This window comes from Ptychodera flava, chromosome 9 (genome assembly GCF_041260155.1).
Source record: "Ptychodera flava strain L36383 chromosome 9, AS_Pfla_20210202, whole genome shotgun sequence".
Taxonomy (NCBI): Eukaryota; Metazoa; Hemichordata; class Enteropneusta; family Ptychoderidae; genus Ptychodera; species Ptychodera flava.
Genome location: NC_091936.1, coordinates 37,770,545 through 37,786,339, shown reverse-complemented (window position 1 = coordinate 37,786,339; position 15,795 = coordinate 37,770,545). Strand labels below are relative to the sequence as shown.

Genomic DNA, 15,795 nt, shown 5'->3' with positions numbered 1-15,795 from the left:
TGGGTATAAATGTACGACTACTGGTACATGTAGGGGTCATCTTCAGATCTTAACCAATGACCTGGCAGAGTACAGTGAAGGTAATTATGTACTGTACAAATGAATCCGTGAATGATCTTGAAGAAGCCCTACCTCTTGTACAACTTGAGGAAGTACGTTACCCTTGAGGGCAATCAGCCTTCATTGAGTTCCTTTCACACATAACAGTATTTTTTATCAGGAATGTTTATTAATCACAGTGACCTTGCTGCTAAATTTGTTATAAACTTCTTCTGGCCACCTTATGTAACTGCTACTACATGTAGGAATAAGGAAGTTATTTTACAAAAATCAACTTGGAACACCTTCTAGTATCTACATTTGTGTGCATTTAACTGCAAGAATTAATAATTCAACTAACATGGAATTATTTTTTTATTGCAAGAATTTCTAGACCACTTGCTCACATCCGTTACATGTAGATGTGAAGTACCACATTTACATGTTGGCATATACTATATATGTACATATTTGTGTTACCTCTATATCACATATCATCACTTTTATAATACTTAATAGGAAATATTATTGTGCAATGTATCATAAATTATACCAAACTGTAACTTATTGATGTATTCATGCATGGTCTTGATGAGGGTCCTGTAATTATTAAATTAGGCAAATATTAAATGCAAGAGGTGCAATACAGTAACAGTAGTTCAACATATGTTTGTATCATATGACACATACCTGTTTTCTAACATTTTGACATAATGCCGGTGAATTTTTTCATTAACTTTGTCATTCAGAAGTATATCATATATAATATGAAACTGTCGCGGCATCTATAAATTTAGCTTAAATCAACATGTCACTGGTATATATGGAGAACAAAGACATTCAAAAGATATCACAAAATACTGTAAACTATGGTGCTAAATAAAGAAAGCTAGATATAGCTTATAGGTCTGTGTTTGGGTGGCCCAGAGAGCTTGATTTGAACATAAGCTCTAAAATGACCTTTTTTAAGGGTCTATGTGTATGATTTGAAGAAGCCACACAAAAAACATGCAGTGTCTGAGTATGGGTATTTCCAGTAACCTAAGACTTGACCTGTTTTAAACCTACTGACCCTTAACTTTTTTGTATTGTCAAAATAGCATGTGAATTTACCATATTTTGTCATTTTCTTTGGGTGGCTCCAAGCAAAATGGACAAAAACTTGTGTTTCAAGCTGATGAGTAGTACATGTAAATGGGGGAACAAATGATTGATTTTGGCCTGAGTAAATGCACAGAAAGTTGATCTTTATCTCATTCTAAAGGCTACATGTACATTTGTAAAATAAGATAATGATTCTATGATGATATTCTAGAAACAAAAAGCTATTAAACAGGAAGCAATTTCAATTTGTTGGAAAACAAAAACATGCATTTTATAGTATGAAATTTGGAACGTACTTGCGGAACAACAATCTTGTGGGATCAAAATATGTCTCTTTAATCCCTTCCTTGATAATAAGGAACTTTTAAGGGTCTGGGCATAACATCCTGTCAGCGATTGTTTGGCAACCTTGAGGACTAATAAATTACAACATCACATCGAGGTCAATAACTGTCCATGGCCGAGCGTTGAAAAAGCTCGCGATTTCGTCGAAAGTTGGGTTCACATTTGACCTAAAATTGCTCACCATGATGACTTCGTTTTGTCAAGTCGAAGTGAGTCGGTTTGTTTTGATTGTACCAGTTACTACCGCGTAAAATACGTGAAAACCTCGGCGTGATCACACGATAAGAGCGTGACCTGGACCGCCTACAGCATCATACAAGACGTGTTTTCCGAGGACATGTTTTACCTGCCGGGTGAGAGTTGTTAGGGGCCCAAGCCGACCGGCTGGGACCCTATTGTTATTGCTCAAGTTCTACTACTTCCTCTTCTTCCTCTTTTTCTTCTTCTTCTGCCGATTCTTTGTCGACCTAGATCTCGTAAACGGCTCCACGAAAACTTCTCAAACTTGCAGGGCTAATAGGTGTTAATTAGTACTCTTGCACCTGACCCTTGAAATTTTGATTGGTCACGTGACCTAGCGCCTTATTGGATTTTCCAAAAACCTAAAAATGGCTTCTCCAGAAGACCTAGGGGTCTAGTCGATTTGAAATTTTTTGTATAGTAAGCATGACCTAAGGTCTTTAGAATTTGCAAATAAAATCGCATGCGGTCACATGACCTGGGCCGCCATATTGGATTTTCTAAAATAGTCATTTAATCTTTAAAAATCTTCTTCTCCAGAACCGAAATATCGATTAAGCTCAAATTTTACTCATGTCATTCTTACAGTGATCTCTTTGAAGTTTGCAAAAGACATTTTGATCGGTCACGTGGTCTAGCCGCCATATTGGATTTTGTGAAATCACAATTTAATCTTTAAAAATCTTCTTCTCCAGAACCAATTCACCAATTGAACTAAAATTTAATAAATGTCATCTACAGTGTGATCTCTTTCAAGTTTGCGAAAGGCGTTTGGATCGGTCCTGTGGTTTCGCCGCCATATTGAATTTTGCAAAAAATCGTAATTTAATCTTTAAAAATCTTCTTCTCCAGAACCAAAACACTGATTAATATGAAATTTTACTTATGTAACCCTTACAGTGATATCTTTCAAGTTTGCAAAAAGCTTCTACATCTATCATCGAAAGTGTGATCTCTTTCAAGTGTGCCAAAGGCATTTGAATCGGTCCTGTGGTTTCGCCGCCATATTGGATTTTGTGAAAAATCGTAATTTAATCTTTAAAGATCTTCTCCTCCAGAACAAATACACCTATTGAACTAAAATTTCACACTTATTTTCCCTAGTGGTAGTCCTTTTAAGTTTGCGAAAGGCATTTTGATCAGTCACGTAATTTGGCCGCCATATTGGATTTTGTTTACATCACAATTTAATCTTTAAAAATCTTCTTCTCCAGAAGCAATACACACATTCAACTGAAATTTTACTCATTTCTTTCATAGTGCGAGCACTTTCAAGTTTTGACAAAGGCATTTGGATCGGTTAAGTCGCCCAAATGTTCATAAGGCTGCAGTTTAAAACCTCGTCAGTCAGAAGATCGATCAGTGATGTATGTTATATTGTACACTTGAATATCAAAGACGGCACGACTGACTGCAATGGCCGCTGTGAATATTCAGCTAGCAGTCACACGAACCCTAATCTCGGCCCCTTGTGTAAGGCAACTTTTGCGACCAGCTTTTGTACGCCAGGTGACGTTGTCGAGTATACTGCGACGGAAGTACTTAGAGGAGTGTGCCACTTGCTTTAAGGGGTGGCCGACCGGTGTGATCGACTGAATAGAGACAAGGTCCTGCCAGGGCACAATTACTGGGGTCTACGCACAGCTGATATGTGAGTGTCAAGGACCATAAATGAAGCTATTCGGGTATTTTTATATGTAGGTGTCTGAATGCACGCTCACTTGTTCATCATGATAAAAAGACGGATACATGACATTGCAAGGTGTGGTGATTTGTTTATGTTTCTCTATCTGACATGCATGGAGTGGCCCTGGTGTGTTGTGTAACTGGGAGCATGTAGCTGATTAAAAATGTAAACAAGACCACATCAAGTCCAGCTGTTAATGTCGTAAAAATCGCTGATACATATCCATTGAAACAGCACCTTGTTAAATGAAGTTCTGCAGCTTGATCGAATTTCACTGTAATTGCTTTGTGCAGTTGCATGCCCGGTCTAAGAGATCGCCGAAATTTACCCGATATTTATCAGGGATTTGGGGACTCTGATATCGATACTAGACAATAGTAGAATGACTTGCCCTGTGCTTCGGTACGCCAGATCTGTGAAATCGTCGATATTTACATGTAATTGGATGTTTATCAGCAATTTGGGGACTCTGATATCGATAGTACACAATACTAGAATGACTTGCCCTGTGCCTCGGCACGCACGGTCTGTGAAGTCGCCAATATTTACCAGATATTTATTGGCGATTTGGGGACTCAAATATCGATACTAGACGATACTAGATTCTGTCAAATCCCGGTTAAATATCCGATATATATCGTGACCTTGCATTTCTGGTCAAACCCGACTTCCAAGGACTGATTCTAACTTCGATACTGAACGATACTACATTCTGTCGAATCGCGGGTTTATATCCAATATCGGAGAAGTTGGACGCTCTTGCCATAGTTCTAGGTCTAAATAGGTGCGACCTGGCATCTTATGTTTGTTTGCAAAACTTATTATAGTGGAAACACTCAGTAAACATCCACTTCCTTCGGCGTCTTTGCTTGCTTTGTTTTGTGCGCGACTTCCGCGCTGTCAGTAACTTTACCAGGGCAGACAATGGCTCGGAAATGCGCGATTTGCGCAATCGCGCAGGCGAGAGAAAACCATGTCCACCATCGTTAATTATGCCGGTTCCATCACTGTTACTAATGAATCAAAAATAATCCTTATATCAGCCATATTATCGACATATTTTGTCATTTAATTGTCTACTCTTTGAACAAAATAATTTGTCGCTTTGTCGTACGTCGGCCGATGACTGACGGCAGACTTCTTTGGCATGCAACCAACATAGTGAGTTGATAGCGTTGGAATTTTACAAAAGCTTAAATGAGCATGCGCGAAAAAGTTTCAAGATCCCCCCGTTTTTATAGTAGGTCATTGTACGCTTTCGGTAGTTTCGAGACATCCAAACAATGCAAATGCATAACAAATGCACGGTACGATGCACCTAGAGTTGATTGAAGTCGGTGAAATGTTAAAAATTAAAATAATTTTTAAAATCGTAGTTTCTTTTGTGTCTCTCCTATATCCATACGAACCTATTTGGAATTAGGCAGCGCAGGCCAGGTTTCCTAGCAATTGAATGCGTTATCTGAGTCTGTGCAGTAGTGAGTTAGTTTCGGTCGGGGATTCGATATATATCGGACATTTCACCACCTTACATGTACATGTTTTCATAAAACCGACTTCATGGACTGACTGTAACTTCGATACTAAACGATACTAGATTTTGTCAAATCGCGGGTAAATATCCGATATATATCGGAAATTTCACCGCCTTAATGTTCTGGTAAAACCCGACTTAATTCCAGCATGCTATTTTTTACATCCATGATTCCAGGGACTGACTCTAACCTTGATACTAGGCGATACTGAATTCTGTCAAATTACGGGTAAATATCCGATATATATCGGATATTTCACCACCTTATAGATCTAGCCGAGCCAATCTGACTTCGATATTGTATAATCTAGTAGCCGTAAATATTGGATATCATACAAAAAGTGCAATGTCGCGGTGTCCTCGAGATTCCGGGATAAACTCCTTTGTGTAACGCTCACCCGCCCGCTATCGCGTTCACCACACTCAGGCGTCTCACATCGCCTTAACCCCACTAAAGCATTCACAAATCACAGTTTACGATGCAGCTAGAAGGCAGCTACAATTACCAACTACAAATTGTTTATTGATTGTTGTCAGTTGGGAAGGAAACTAGGTTTAAATGGCTGCTCACTCACAGCCTGTCGGTAAAATGGCTAATCAAAGCTGGACGCTCTTATAATAGTTCTAGGTCTAAATAGGTGTGACCATTTCAGTTGTTAGTGTAGCTGTTCAGAACGTTTCTTTGCACAACTTATTACAGTGGGAACACTCAGTAAACATGCACTTCGTGAGGTTTATTAGTGTAAAAGTAGTCCTGCGTTCAGGTGTGTGTTCCGGGCGTTATACGGCCTCCACCACAGCCCTGCAACGGTCTGTAGAGATAACTTGGGTCTCTTCGGCGAGATTCACAATGGCTAGCCTAGATTCCTTTTCCGTCCGCTTGCCTCCGTACCTCCGTCCCCTACTAGTGGGGACGGAGGTACGGAGGCAAGCGGACGGAAAAGGAATCTAGGCTACACAATGGCGATCTACATGGGTAAATTTAAATAACTTGTCGAGTACGTTATGTTTCAGAATGCGAGCGGTTTTGGACGTTAGAAGAAGTTAATCGCAACTTTTCTGCGGTAGGTTAGGAGGTAAAAGCAGATCTAGATAGGGAAAGGATATTGCCTCTTTTTTTTACATCCATGCCCCAATAGAGAAGAATTTCGGCCAAAACGACCGTATTTTCGTTGCGGTCTGGATCTGGACCGGACCGCAGAGACACCAGTTACTTCCATACGATCAACCTCCCTATCAGTGCAACGGGTGTCGATCATTCCGATGTGATCGTTGGCCCATCAAACGGGTTTAAGTTACTGAACCTTTTCAGAGGGGCTGTTCAAGTTACGGATTAAGTTTGGAAATAGGTGACTGTGTGATTATGGATAATTGCGGTTTCCACCACGCGCGATATATTGAACAAAATCTCCAACTACTATTGCTGAAAGTCTACCGTGAATTTGGAAAGTTAGGTAACGGCAAAGCATACGACTTATTTTACAAAGTAGAGCGAGTGAGGCACTCCTGAACGGCGAAAATGTTGGTGTGTATTGCTGGCAACAAGACAATATCTTTACTGACGTTAGGAACATGTGTTAATTGGCTTCCGTAGAGATGAATTCGCAAGATTTTTCAGTGTATTGTGACGTGATATCGGAAACAGATTTTCAGAGAAGGCGCTCGCTCGTCTGCCGAGTCATCGTACTTCCGCATTCATATCGTGCAAATGCGCAATTCTTGTCGCGATATTTGAGCATTAAACTTGATCGCCAGTGAAACAAAACGATGGTTCTCAATATCAAAACATTATGTATTTTATATTTTAGGGTTCTGTTTAAGTAATAGACATGAACAATAATAAAATATTGCAAACAAAAGATGGGGTCACCATGCTTGATTTTCTAAATTTTCACATTCTTGTAATAAAAATTATACAAAAGTAAAACTTTGAACACTAAAGATGAAATGAAAAAATATATGACTAAATGGAATTACAACCAAATTTGCAATTATTACACTCAAAATTTCAGAGATGAATACATTTATTTGATGGAATATTTCAGCCTTCCAGTATCGTCAATTTTGAGTGGCATCTAATTCATATATATTTCTTGTACTTTTGAAAGACTTTTTGGTAGCTCACCGTGCTCAGTTTCAGAATCCACATTTGATTTTGCAAAAATCGCAATTTATCTCTAAAATCTTATTCTCCAGAACCACAACACTGATGGAAGTGAAATTCCACTTTTGTCATTCTTAGTGAGAGCTCTTTCAAGTTTGTGAAAGGCAATTTGATCGGTCACGTGGTTTTGCCGCCATATTGTATTTTGCATAAAACATACGATTACGATTGAAACAGACAGTAAATATGAGATGATGTTCAAAATTCTTCTTTACAAGGACTTGACTGTTTTCAAGCTGAAATTTTGCACATAATAAAATCACTGCACGAACTGGAAACCATGTTAATCGCTTGGGCCCCGCCAACGCTGCTTGCAGCTTTAAAGTTGTTTGTTTATGAAATCGCTGACACTAAGGCATGGCAAAAAACGTGTATTTTTTGTTCTGGGCTGGGAGATGACTCCCCGCCAAAACAATCACTTATCAAATTCGATTATGGCAAACGCTTCTAAATCGTGACACTGACACCGTGAACGTTTATCAATGAGGAATCGTTGGAACGCGACGTATCACCAACAGAGACGTGTCCAAGTAATATGCATACATGTACCTGAACCGTGCAGTCTGTTTATGACTTATTTGCATTTACGTGTCTGTCCGAACGACGGCAACGCCGCTTTTTAAAACAATATGTCTGGTGGGTCAAGAATAATGGTGCACTCTAAAGCCCGCGGCTGACACAGAAAAATCAAATTCGCAACAGTCAGTTTCCCTACATGCATACGTTAGCATTGAACAAAAGCGCTAGCGGGCCGCGTACAATAGCGACCTTGCACTACCGACGACTGTTTATGCAGACTGAAAAATCGCGGGGTGACGGTCAACTAATCTACGATCGGAGAAGACCTTAGCAAAATAACACCCTTTGATGCTTTCTATAATGTTTGGATACGCACCTTGTGTTGTTCGGCACTTCCAAAACGACTGCGATCGCGTTAAAATGCGCCGATTTACTGGGAAATACACCAGTGCCTATGATGAACCATTTCCTGACAGACGGCGGGTGCGGAATACGTCATATAAACATACGGTGGTGACGTAATATACATAAACGTTGACGTAGTTCACATCTCCTATCCTAGTTCACCTGAGTTCAAGTCACCAACCGTCGCACAGTGAGCTCTTCGGGAAAAATCTGCTAACTCTTCAGAAACAGCCATGTCGAGGATCGTAGAGTGCGTGCCAAATTTCTCCGAAGGCCAGAGTAAAGAGGTGAGAACATGATTGTAGACCATGTCCAGCCGTTGTAAGCATACGGCGATCGTTAATCGCGGCCACGTAAATGGCAAATCCTAACGCTCGAACTTGTCATTTTCCATTGATTTGAATGAGCGGCATTGCGACACGCAGCCCGCTTTTTGCTAACCTGTCATGTCATTACCCGTACATGTTTCACCCGTTCACATTCGCTGTGCATCGCTCAGGTCTTCCAGTACCTCTTTGGTTTTTCCCTCACCGGAGATGCTCCAGAAATCCCACAAAATACCTGTTGACGTTTAGACAGTTTTGCGTGCAATGCGGTCTTCTCGTACAAAGTGTAAAGTAAATGGGATTGATCCTTCTTCGGGCTACCGTGCTTCGCAGACTCGACGACCGAGGCTCGGAACTCGAGTAGCATAAACAAAGAATACATATATTTGTTTCCATGACAACCGTTAGTAACGCCATGTTCTAGAGGTGAAATACTTCAGTATCGTATCGTGTACGTTTCAAAAGATATCTAGATATTGGTTTGTGTCCAGGTTCACAATTAAAAATATTGTAAACAGCAGCGATATACTGAACAAATGAAACCTTAAATTTATAATTTTACACAAAACTAACAAGAATGGTTTCAATGCCATTGAAATAACAAAGACAGCGTTCAATATCATATTTGATAAGCGTGTAGACAGACCCCAGCACCCGACATAGACGTGAATATGTAAAGCTGAATGTGTCTCATTTGGTTGATATCGTACCTGTTGTTTTTGGTTTTTTGTCTGTGGGGTTTTTTGTCTATAGTCGAATTTACATACTGCATACAAATAATTTCAACCATGTCAGCTTGTAACATGTTTGTGTGTGCGTGAATTAATGTATTAAATATGATGAACTTTGTGTAAACCAAGTGTGCAAGAATCCCTGCAGCCATTATTGTACTACTATGGTCATTGCACTGAGAAAGGGTCATTGGGCGATTATGGCATCATTTGTGAGTCACAAATACCCTGGACAATAGTGAAAAAGACAGACTGGCTTCGTCAGGGAACTGTACAATAGCTCTGGCTTTCAGTCAATTCCATGCAATCCGGCATATCATTTACAATATTAGATAATATGGCACTTTCACTTACATGCATAATCTAGGGTATGCATGCAAACGATGTATAGTTTTAACCATAAAAGGTCAAAGTATTGAAGTATCAAAGTAGTGATGGTCTAAACAAAAGATTCACCTGAAGATATTATACTGAAGATTATCCACTCAAAACCCTTAACGCCATTATACTCACGCTCAAGACGAAGAGCACACACTTTGTCAAACAGAGGTTCAATGCTCCATGGCTGGGCCATGTATTGCCATATGTAAATGTTTACTTAATGGCCTGTCAAAGTCCACTGTCTGTGTGTGCACTTCTGTCCTTGTTTTCTTTGTAATTTGAAAATGGCAACCTCTAACCTGTTCAAACAAGTCACAAACAAGCGTCGTGTCCTCGCTTGAGTCACAAGATGATGTAATGTGAAAATGTTGGTGGACGAATTTTCTCTGAAGATGTACTGGTGTGGCTTATTGTTCCAGAGTTGCGTGATTGAATCCCAAGCAAAGATTCAGAAACCCTACATTTTTTTAAGTTTTCAAATTTCTTTCTAGCTTATAACTACAGTGAAATTCTTTCGCCCACTGATGTGCTGATTTTCATGAGAAAAAATTCGAAGAGTTTGGTCAATGCTTTCTCTTGCCTTTACTATCATTTCAAGTTTTGACTCAATTCTGTAAATGATTGTTTTTAATGTTACATTGCAGATTAAAAGCTAATCAAAATATGGTAGACATGCATTTATGCTGACTATGGCCATATGTTGATAGATTATGTTCAGAATAATTGGCAAATTATCATACTTACTCTACCAATGTATGTGCATAATTCCAATGTGAGGCATGGTTCAACATGACTCCTGAAAAACTTATTCCAAAAAGAGAACCATATGATGTTGTGTTTACCAAGTTCCATATTATTAATAGTTATTAATAGTTATTTAAAATTTGTATGTGTTCCATACGGATTGAGTTCTCTGGTCATATTTATCAATAATGGCCTATTAACAGTAACTTTTACTTTCCAGAATTGACATTCTGTCTTAAAATACAGTTTCATGTCCCACAACCAGCATCATAAAGATTTGTGTTCAACTTGTTCACTAACAACTGTAGCATGTATTTGGAACTCTATCATGTCCAATATCATCATCGACAGCTGAATGTATATCTTGACAAGAATTCATCTTTCTACAATATTACTGCATATTGCACGCAGGGTGTTTTTTTACACATTTCAACGTAGAACATACTTTGTTGTGTTGCCAAATTATTCCAGAATGCAGATTTGACACTAATGATTCGACACTAATGATCCGGAAATGATTTTTGCAATATAGAAAAGGGAACTCAGATGAAGAGCCTTGGTAACACAGGTGTCCTGTCCTTAATACCTTCATAAAAATAAACAATGAGAGATTTGCTTGGAAACAGTTTCAGTCAACCAAACTGAAATTATATTACAGATCAAAAAGCTCTGGTAATTTAGGGAAGTATTGAAACAAACAAAGTTAGCACATCCAGATTGGCACACAGTCTGAATAAAATCAGACACAGGGGATAGGTTAATTTGCTTTTCCTTTCTGAGTCCTTGATATTTGTTTTCTTGCTAGGGGCAAGGACAGCAAACACAAAAGCTATAAAAGCAAATATACAATGTGCGAGATGCTTGGTCTTCATTACATGTATTTGTATGTGTCATGATGTACATGTATGAAGACCCAGCACATATATACATGTATCAAGACCCAGTATTTTCCACATCTGATTTTCATTGGATGACTGAATTACTTAATTGAATACAATTCTTGTCTTCAATATACACAATATGAATCTGTGGAGGGGTGCTAGGATTCTTATTTACGGAATGGCATACACTGAAAAAATTGTAGTTAATATTTACAAATTTACAACAATACGGTATGTTTGATAAAAAGCAAAAGTAAATTTTGACATCATTGATATACATTCTACAAAACAAATTTCAAACTGTACATTCCATATGCCAGAATGTGTTGTAATGACCTTTCACCTTTGCACTTATAGAAATGCACTTCCTGTTAGTGTTGCCTGGCAATGCATGCATGGTAATCATGAACAAAACAAACAGAAAACGTAATTTCCATATTTTTCTCGTTTGCTATTTCTTCATTGAAATTTAATCAGTTAAATATGTGTTATCATAACATTCATCGGGAAATATTGATTTGTTTTCATTTATCAGAATAAAAATTGCATTTCTCGTAGATATTAAAAATTGTAGGTTGACTCTAGCCTTCCACCATGTACTGGTACACCCACAGAGTTGGAATGGGTTCTATTTGTTCGACTAGTACAAGTGCTTTCTTTGAAATAACATGTTTTATAAGTACTGAGTGACTTTGGTCTCTGCGTGAAGGTAATGAGTTGTGTATTGGGAATATTGTCACTTTGTACATTCATCAATGCAGCCATTTATGATCCCAGACAGCCACCCACTGTTCACTCAATTCAGTCTGCACACTTTATAATACACATTGTACTGCAGTCAATTACTTGCAATTTCAATTTTCACAAAATTAAGTAACTGTACAATCTTGAGTACGGGTTGCTTGTTCCCTTTGAAAATGTCACTAATTTGTCTAACTGGCAAACGTGAAGATGCTTTTGCTGAAAAGTACAATTGTAATACAGCAAATATTGAATTGGCTTTTGTCCACACAAGTTTTCAAGGAGTTTTACCACATATACGACCTTTGCTTTCATTGCAGGTTATAGAAGCCATAGCAAATGCTATTGGCAGCACAGAGGGTGTGTCACTGCTTGATGTCGACCCAGGCCTGTCAACAAACCGCACTGTCTACACGTTCGTGGGCAGTCCAGACACCATTGTGGAAGGTGCCCTCAACGCAGCCAGAGTGGCATATCAGACTATTGATATGACAAGACACACTGGTGAGTTGATGGCAGACTCACAGTACATAATACATTAAACCATATAATATCATACATCTACTTGCACAATGCCACTTCATCCTCCAACCAGATGAAAAAATAAATTTATACGGTAAATTTGGAAATATTTGTATGGTTAACTGCAGGATGAAAGCTGACTATCCATTTTGTCTTAGGTAAGAGGTACTCGGTACAATGTTAGCAATGTTCAATGTGTACCTTTCCTTAATATAGGATGGCAGTGGGCCGAAGGCAGATGGGGTGCTCTAACTTTCAGTTGATATAGAGAACAGCCACATGAAATTTCAAGGATTCTTTGTTATCATGCATGTATTCCCAAGTACTGATATAATTTTATTGAAATATTGTAATATGTTTACTGATCAGTGTTCTTTGTACAACACTTCAAACTACCGGAGTTTGGGAAAATTATCTGTACTTCAGGCAAATGATGCATTGTCCATTGAATAAATGCAACTAATGCTCACGTGAAATTCAAGGGTCAAAGACGATGTTATGGCTGTGGTGAAAATACATTATTCCTTACATCCTTACAACTTACAACATGCAAATACTGATCTTCACTTTTTCATTTGCTGCAGGAGAACATCCACGGATGGGTGCCCTGGATGTGTGTCCATTCATTCCAGTCCGGGGAGTGACCATGGAAGACTGCGTACTGTGTGCTAAAGAGTTTGGTGAAAGACTAGCTGGAGAGCTAGGAGTGCCAGGTAATGGGAAACCCTCTCAAGTCTAGCATTGAGCAATGTTATACTCATATTGAGGGTAATAGCATTCATAGCACTCATAGGTTTGTTGCCCGAGGGCCTGAGAGTCCCCCCAAAGCAGCCAGTTTCACGGGACTGTAGGCCAACGGGGAAGATACTTTTTGGATGACTCTCAGTTCCAAGGAGAAACAAATATGCAAGTTACCTGAATATTGTCAGTCAAGATATGTTTTGCAACACACCTCATCTATTTGTCTCACTGAATGGTCAAGAAGTTCCCCTACTATCACTCATCTTGGTTGCAGACCACACTGCCATTTTCTTCACTGTCATGCATACACTGTGCTTTCAAATTTTGCCAGTCAACAGTTATTGTGAACCATTAACAGTTAACAGTTTTGGAAAGTGTTGATAGGTAACCGGCTCTTTTCATGTATCAGCACCAAAATGATGCATGCCACGTGACCTGGAATTAGCGAATCAATACAGCGAGTTTTGACGAGGTGTGTTACAAAATCATTTAAGTTCTTTAAGTTCATTATTTTCTGGACATGTACCTTTAGGATAGTGCAGCTATCACAGATAGATTACAAAGTGCATGGTAGGTTGAGCCACTGCCATAAACAGTCAGAAATTAAAATGATTTACAATATTTTTCAAGGTCGTGCAACATATTGATGGTAATGGGGAGCAGAAACTTGTTTATTTTTTTTTCATATGCATGACAACAGAGTTGATTCTGTCTAAATCATTGGGATATTTCATTGATAAAAATTATCAAGTTCAAAACTGTAGATACTGCCGTGAAAGAAAATAAATCTACTAGTTGAGTCAGCAAACTTGGACCAGCAGCTCACCATGGACCGCCACCTGAAAAATTAATGTCCTGCTAAGGATTCAAACTATCACGTTTCTGACGGTTTTGCAGGTGTTGATAGTTATGGCCATGAGATTTTTTTCAACTGTATAACACATTCACTTACATGTGAATTTTTGAAATGCCCCCGTCAACATGTATGCATTTGTCTGCCAGTTATGATTTTGCCTCCTTTATTGATGACAGACAGCAATATTCACAAAACTCAAATTGTTTGGAAAAGGGCCTTAACTCTTTGAGCGCCAAAGTCAACTTTTTGTTGCCTTTATTGATATACCCTGGTCATTTTTTTCAGAAATTTTTGCCAAAATTTGATTTAAAACTGTGGCCAATCAAATGTGGTGTCTGTTTTGTCCAAAATTATCAAAAACATCACCGAAAAATTCTTAAAAATTGGCAAAATGTTGCACTAAAATTTTGCTGTGAAAAATTATTGCACTCAAAGGGTCCTGCTAGTGGCACACTGGAAGAGTCATAATAATATTACTGGCGTTCTCTACAACTATTCGTCCAGAAGATCTGTGGGCCACTTTTTTAGCTCACATTTGGTTATACCAATGTGAGTTTATCATATAGGCTGAAGTCGATGGCGTCTGTATGTATGTGTGTATGTGTGTATCTATGTATGTATCTATGTATCTATGTATGTATGTACGTACAGTATGTCCGTCAACATCAAAAACATGCAAACCGCTGCACGTTTCAGCTTGATATTTGGTGTGTGGATGCATCCTGGGCTATAGATGAGATTTTGTTCAAATGAAGTCTGCATTGCCAAAATTATGCAAATGAGCTTACAAAATGTGAAAATGGTTAAGAATAAATAACTCAAGAACTGCTTTTTTGATTGCTTTGAAAATTTGTATGCAAGTACCTTAGGTAAACCTTATACAGTTTTATGAATATTGTGAAGATATCCTTAATTTTGTATTTTTGCTGAATTTTTTTGTGATTTTTCCCATTTTCAGTACAAATTCTTCTTCTCTGAAACCGCCAACCCAATCGCTCTGAAATTTGGGTTGTCTCTGTACAAGGGTGTTAGTCTTCTTATTTGTTGAAATTATGACAAAATTGGGAAAATTACTATTTTTAAGCAATTTTGTCATTTTTGGTCAAAAAATCTTAAACAGTATTTCCTTTTTAAAACCCCTGGACAGACAGCTTTCATACTTGGTACGCAGACGTACAGAGATGACAATAGTTAGATATGTGGAAATTGTCCTGAAATATAAGAATTTGTATTTTTAAGACAATATTGTCATTTTTGGTCAAGAAAACTTTATCTCAAAATTACTTGTTTGATAGCTTTGTAATTTGGTATAAAGTCCCTTGTTTGATTGCTTTGTAATTTGGTATAAAGTCCCGAAAGATGTTATTAGATAAATTTTCTGCTCAAAGTGTTGGGAAACCCCAAAATTCGTTTATTTTAGGTAATTTTCTCAGTTTGTGACCTTAAATGACCTACACCAACCCAGGATATGTTGTGAGACAATTTTGAAGGCTGTGAACATAATGTTGTCATATTTGGTATCAATTTGTAGGAAAATTTGATCCAGAAAACAAAGCTGAGGTGATTTTTTTCATTTTGGACCAATTTTTGCAACTTTTCTTTGTAAGACATACAAGAACTGATGAGAAATTTGGATCAAGGATAATTCCAGATGTTGTAATCACCGCCAACAGTGGAAGGCATTTCACTATCTTTAACTACCTTAAGTGCTGTTTACACTAGAAATGATAACACTCATGGCATTAATTAAAAAATCTCCAATGTTGTAAATGTACTTCCTGTCATTTGGTCTTATGTAATACCAAGGGGTGGAACATTTGATATTCAGGAGGGGG

At 38.2% G+C, this 15,795-nt stretch overlaps 2 protein-coding genes across 3 annotated transcripts in view; one reads left to right on the top strand and one right to left on the bottom strand.

The window, feature by feature from the left end:
* LOC139140900 (zinc finger MYND domain-containing protein 11-like) overlaps positions 1 to 8,137 on the bottom strand; it is a 45,861-nt gene extending 37,724 nt beyond the window's left edge. For both annotated transcript variants that reach the window (XM_070710368.1, XM_070710369.1), the window contains exon 1: positions 8,009 to 8,137. The gene's annotated coding sequence lies outside the window, so the exon portion shown is untranslated. The remainder of the gene's footprint in view (positions 1 to 8,008) is intronic.
* Positions 8,138 to 8,158: 21 nt separating this feature from the next.
* The window catches only part of LOC139141308 (formimidoyltransferase-cyclodeaminase-like), a 32,606-nt gene continuing 24,969 nt past the window's right edge, over positions 8,159 to 15,795 (top strand). Inside the window, exons 1-3 of the mRNA XM_070710934.1 lie at positions 8,159 to 8,324; positions 12,162 to 12,345; positions 12,948 to 13,076. Coding sequence (XP_070567035.1) covers positions 8,271 to 8,324; positions 12,162 to 12,345; positions 12,948 to 13,076 — 367 coding nt within the window. The 5' untranslated portion in view covers positions 8,159 to 8,270. The remainder of the gene's footprint in view (positions 8,325 to 12,161; positions 12,346 to 12,947; positions 13,077 to 15,795) is intronic.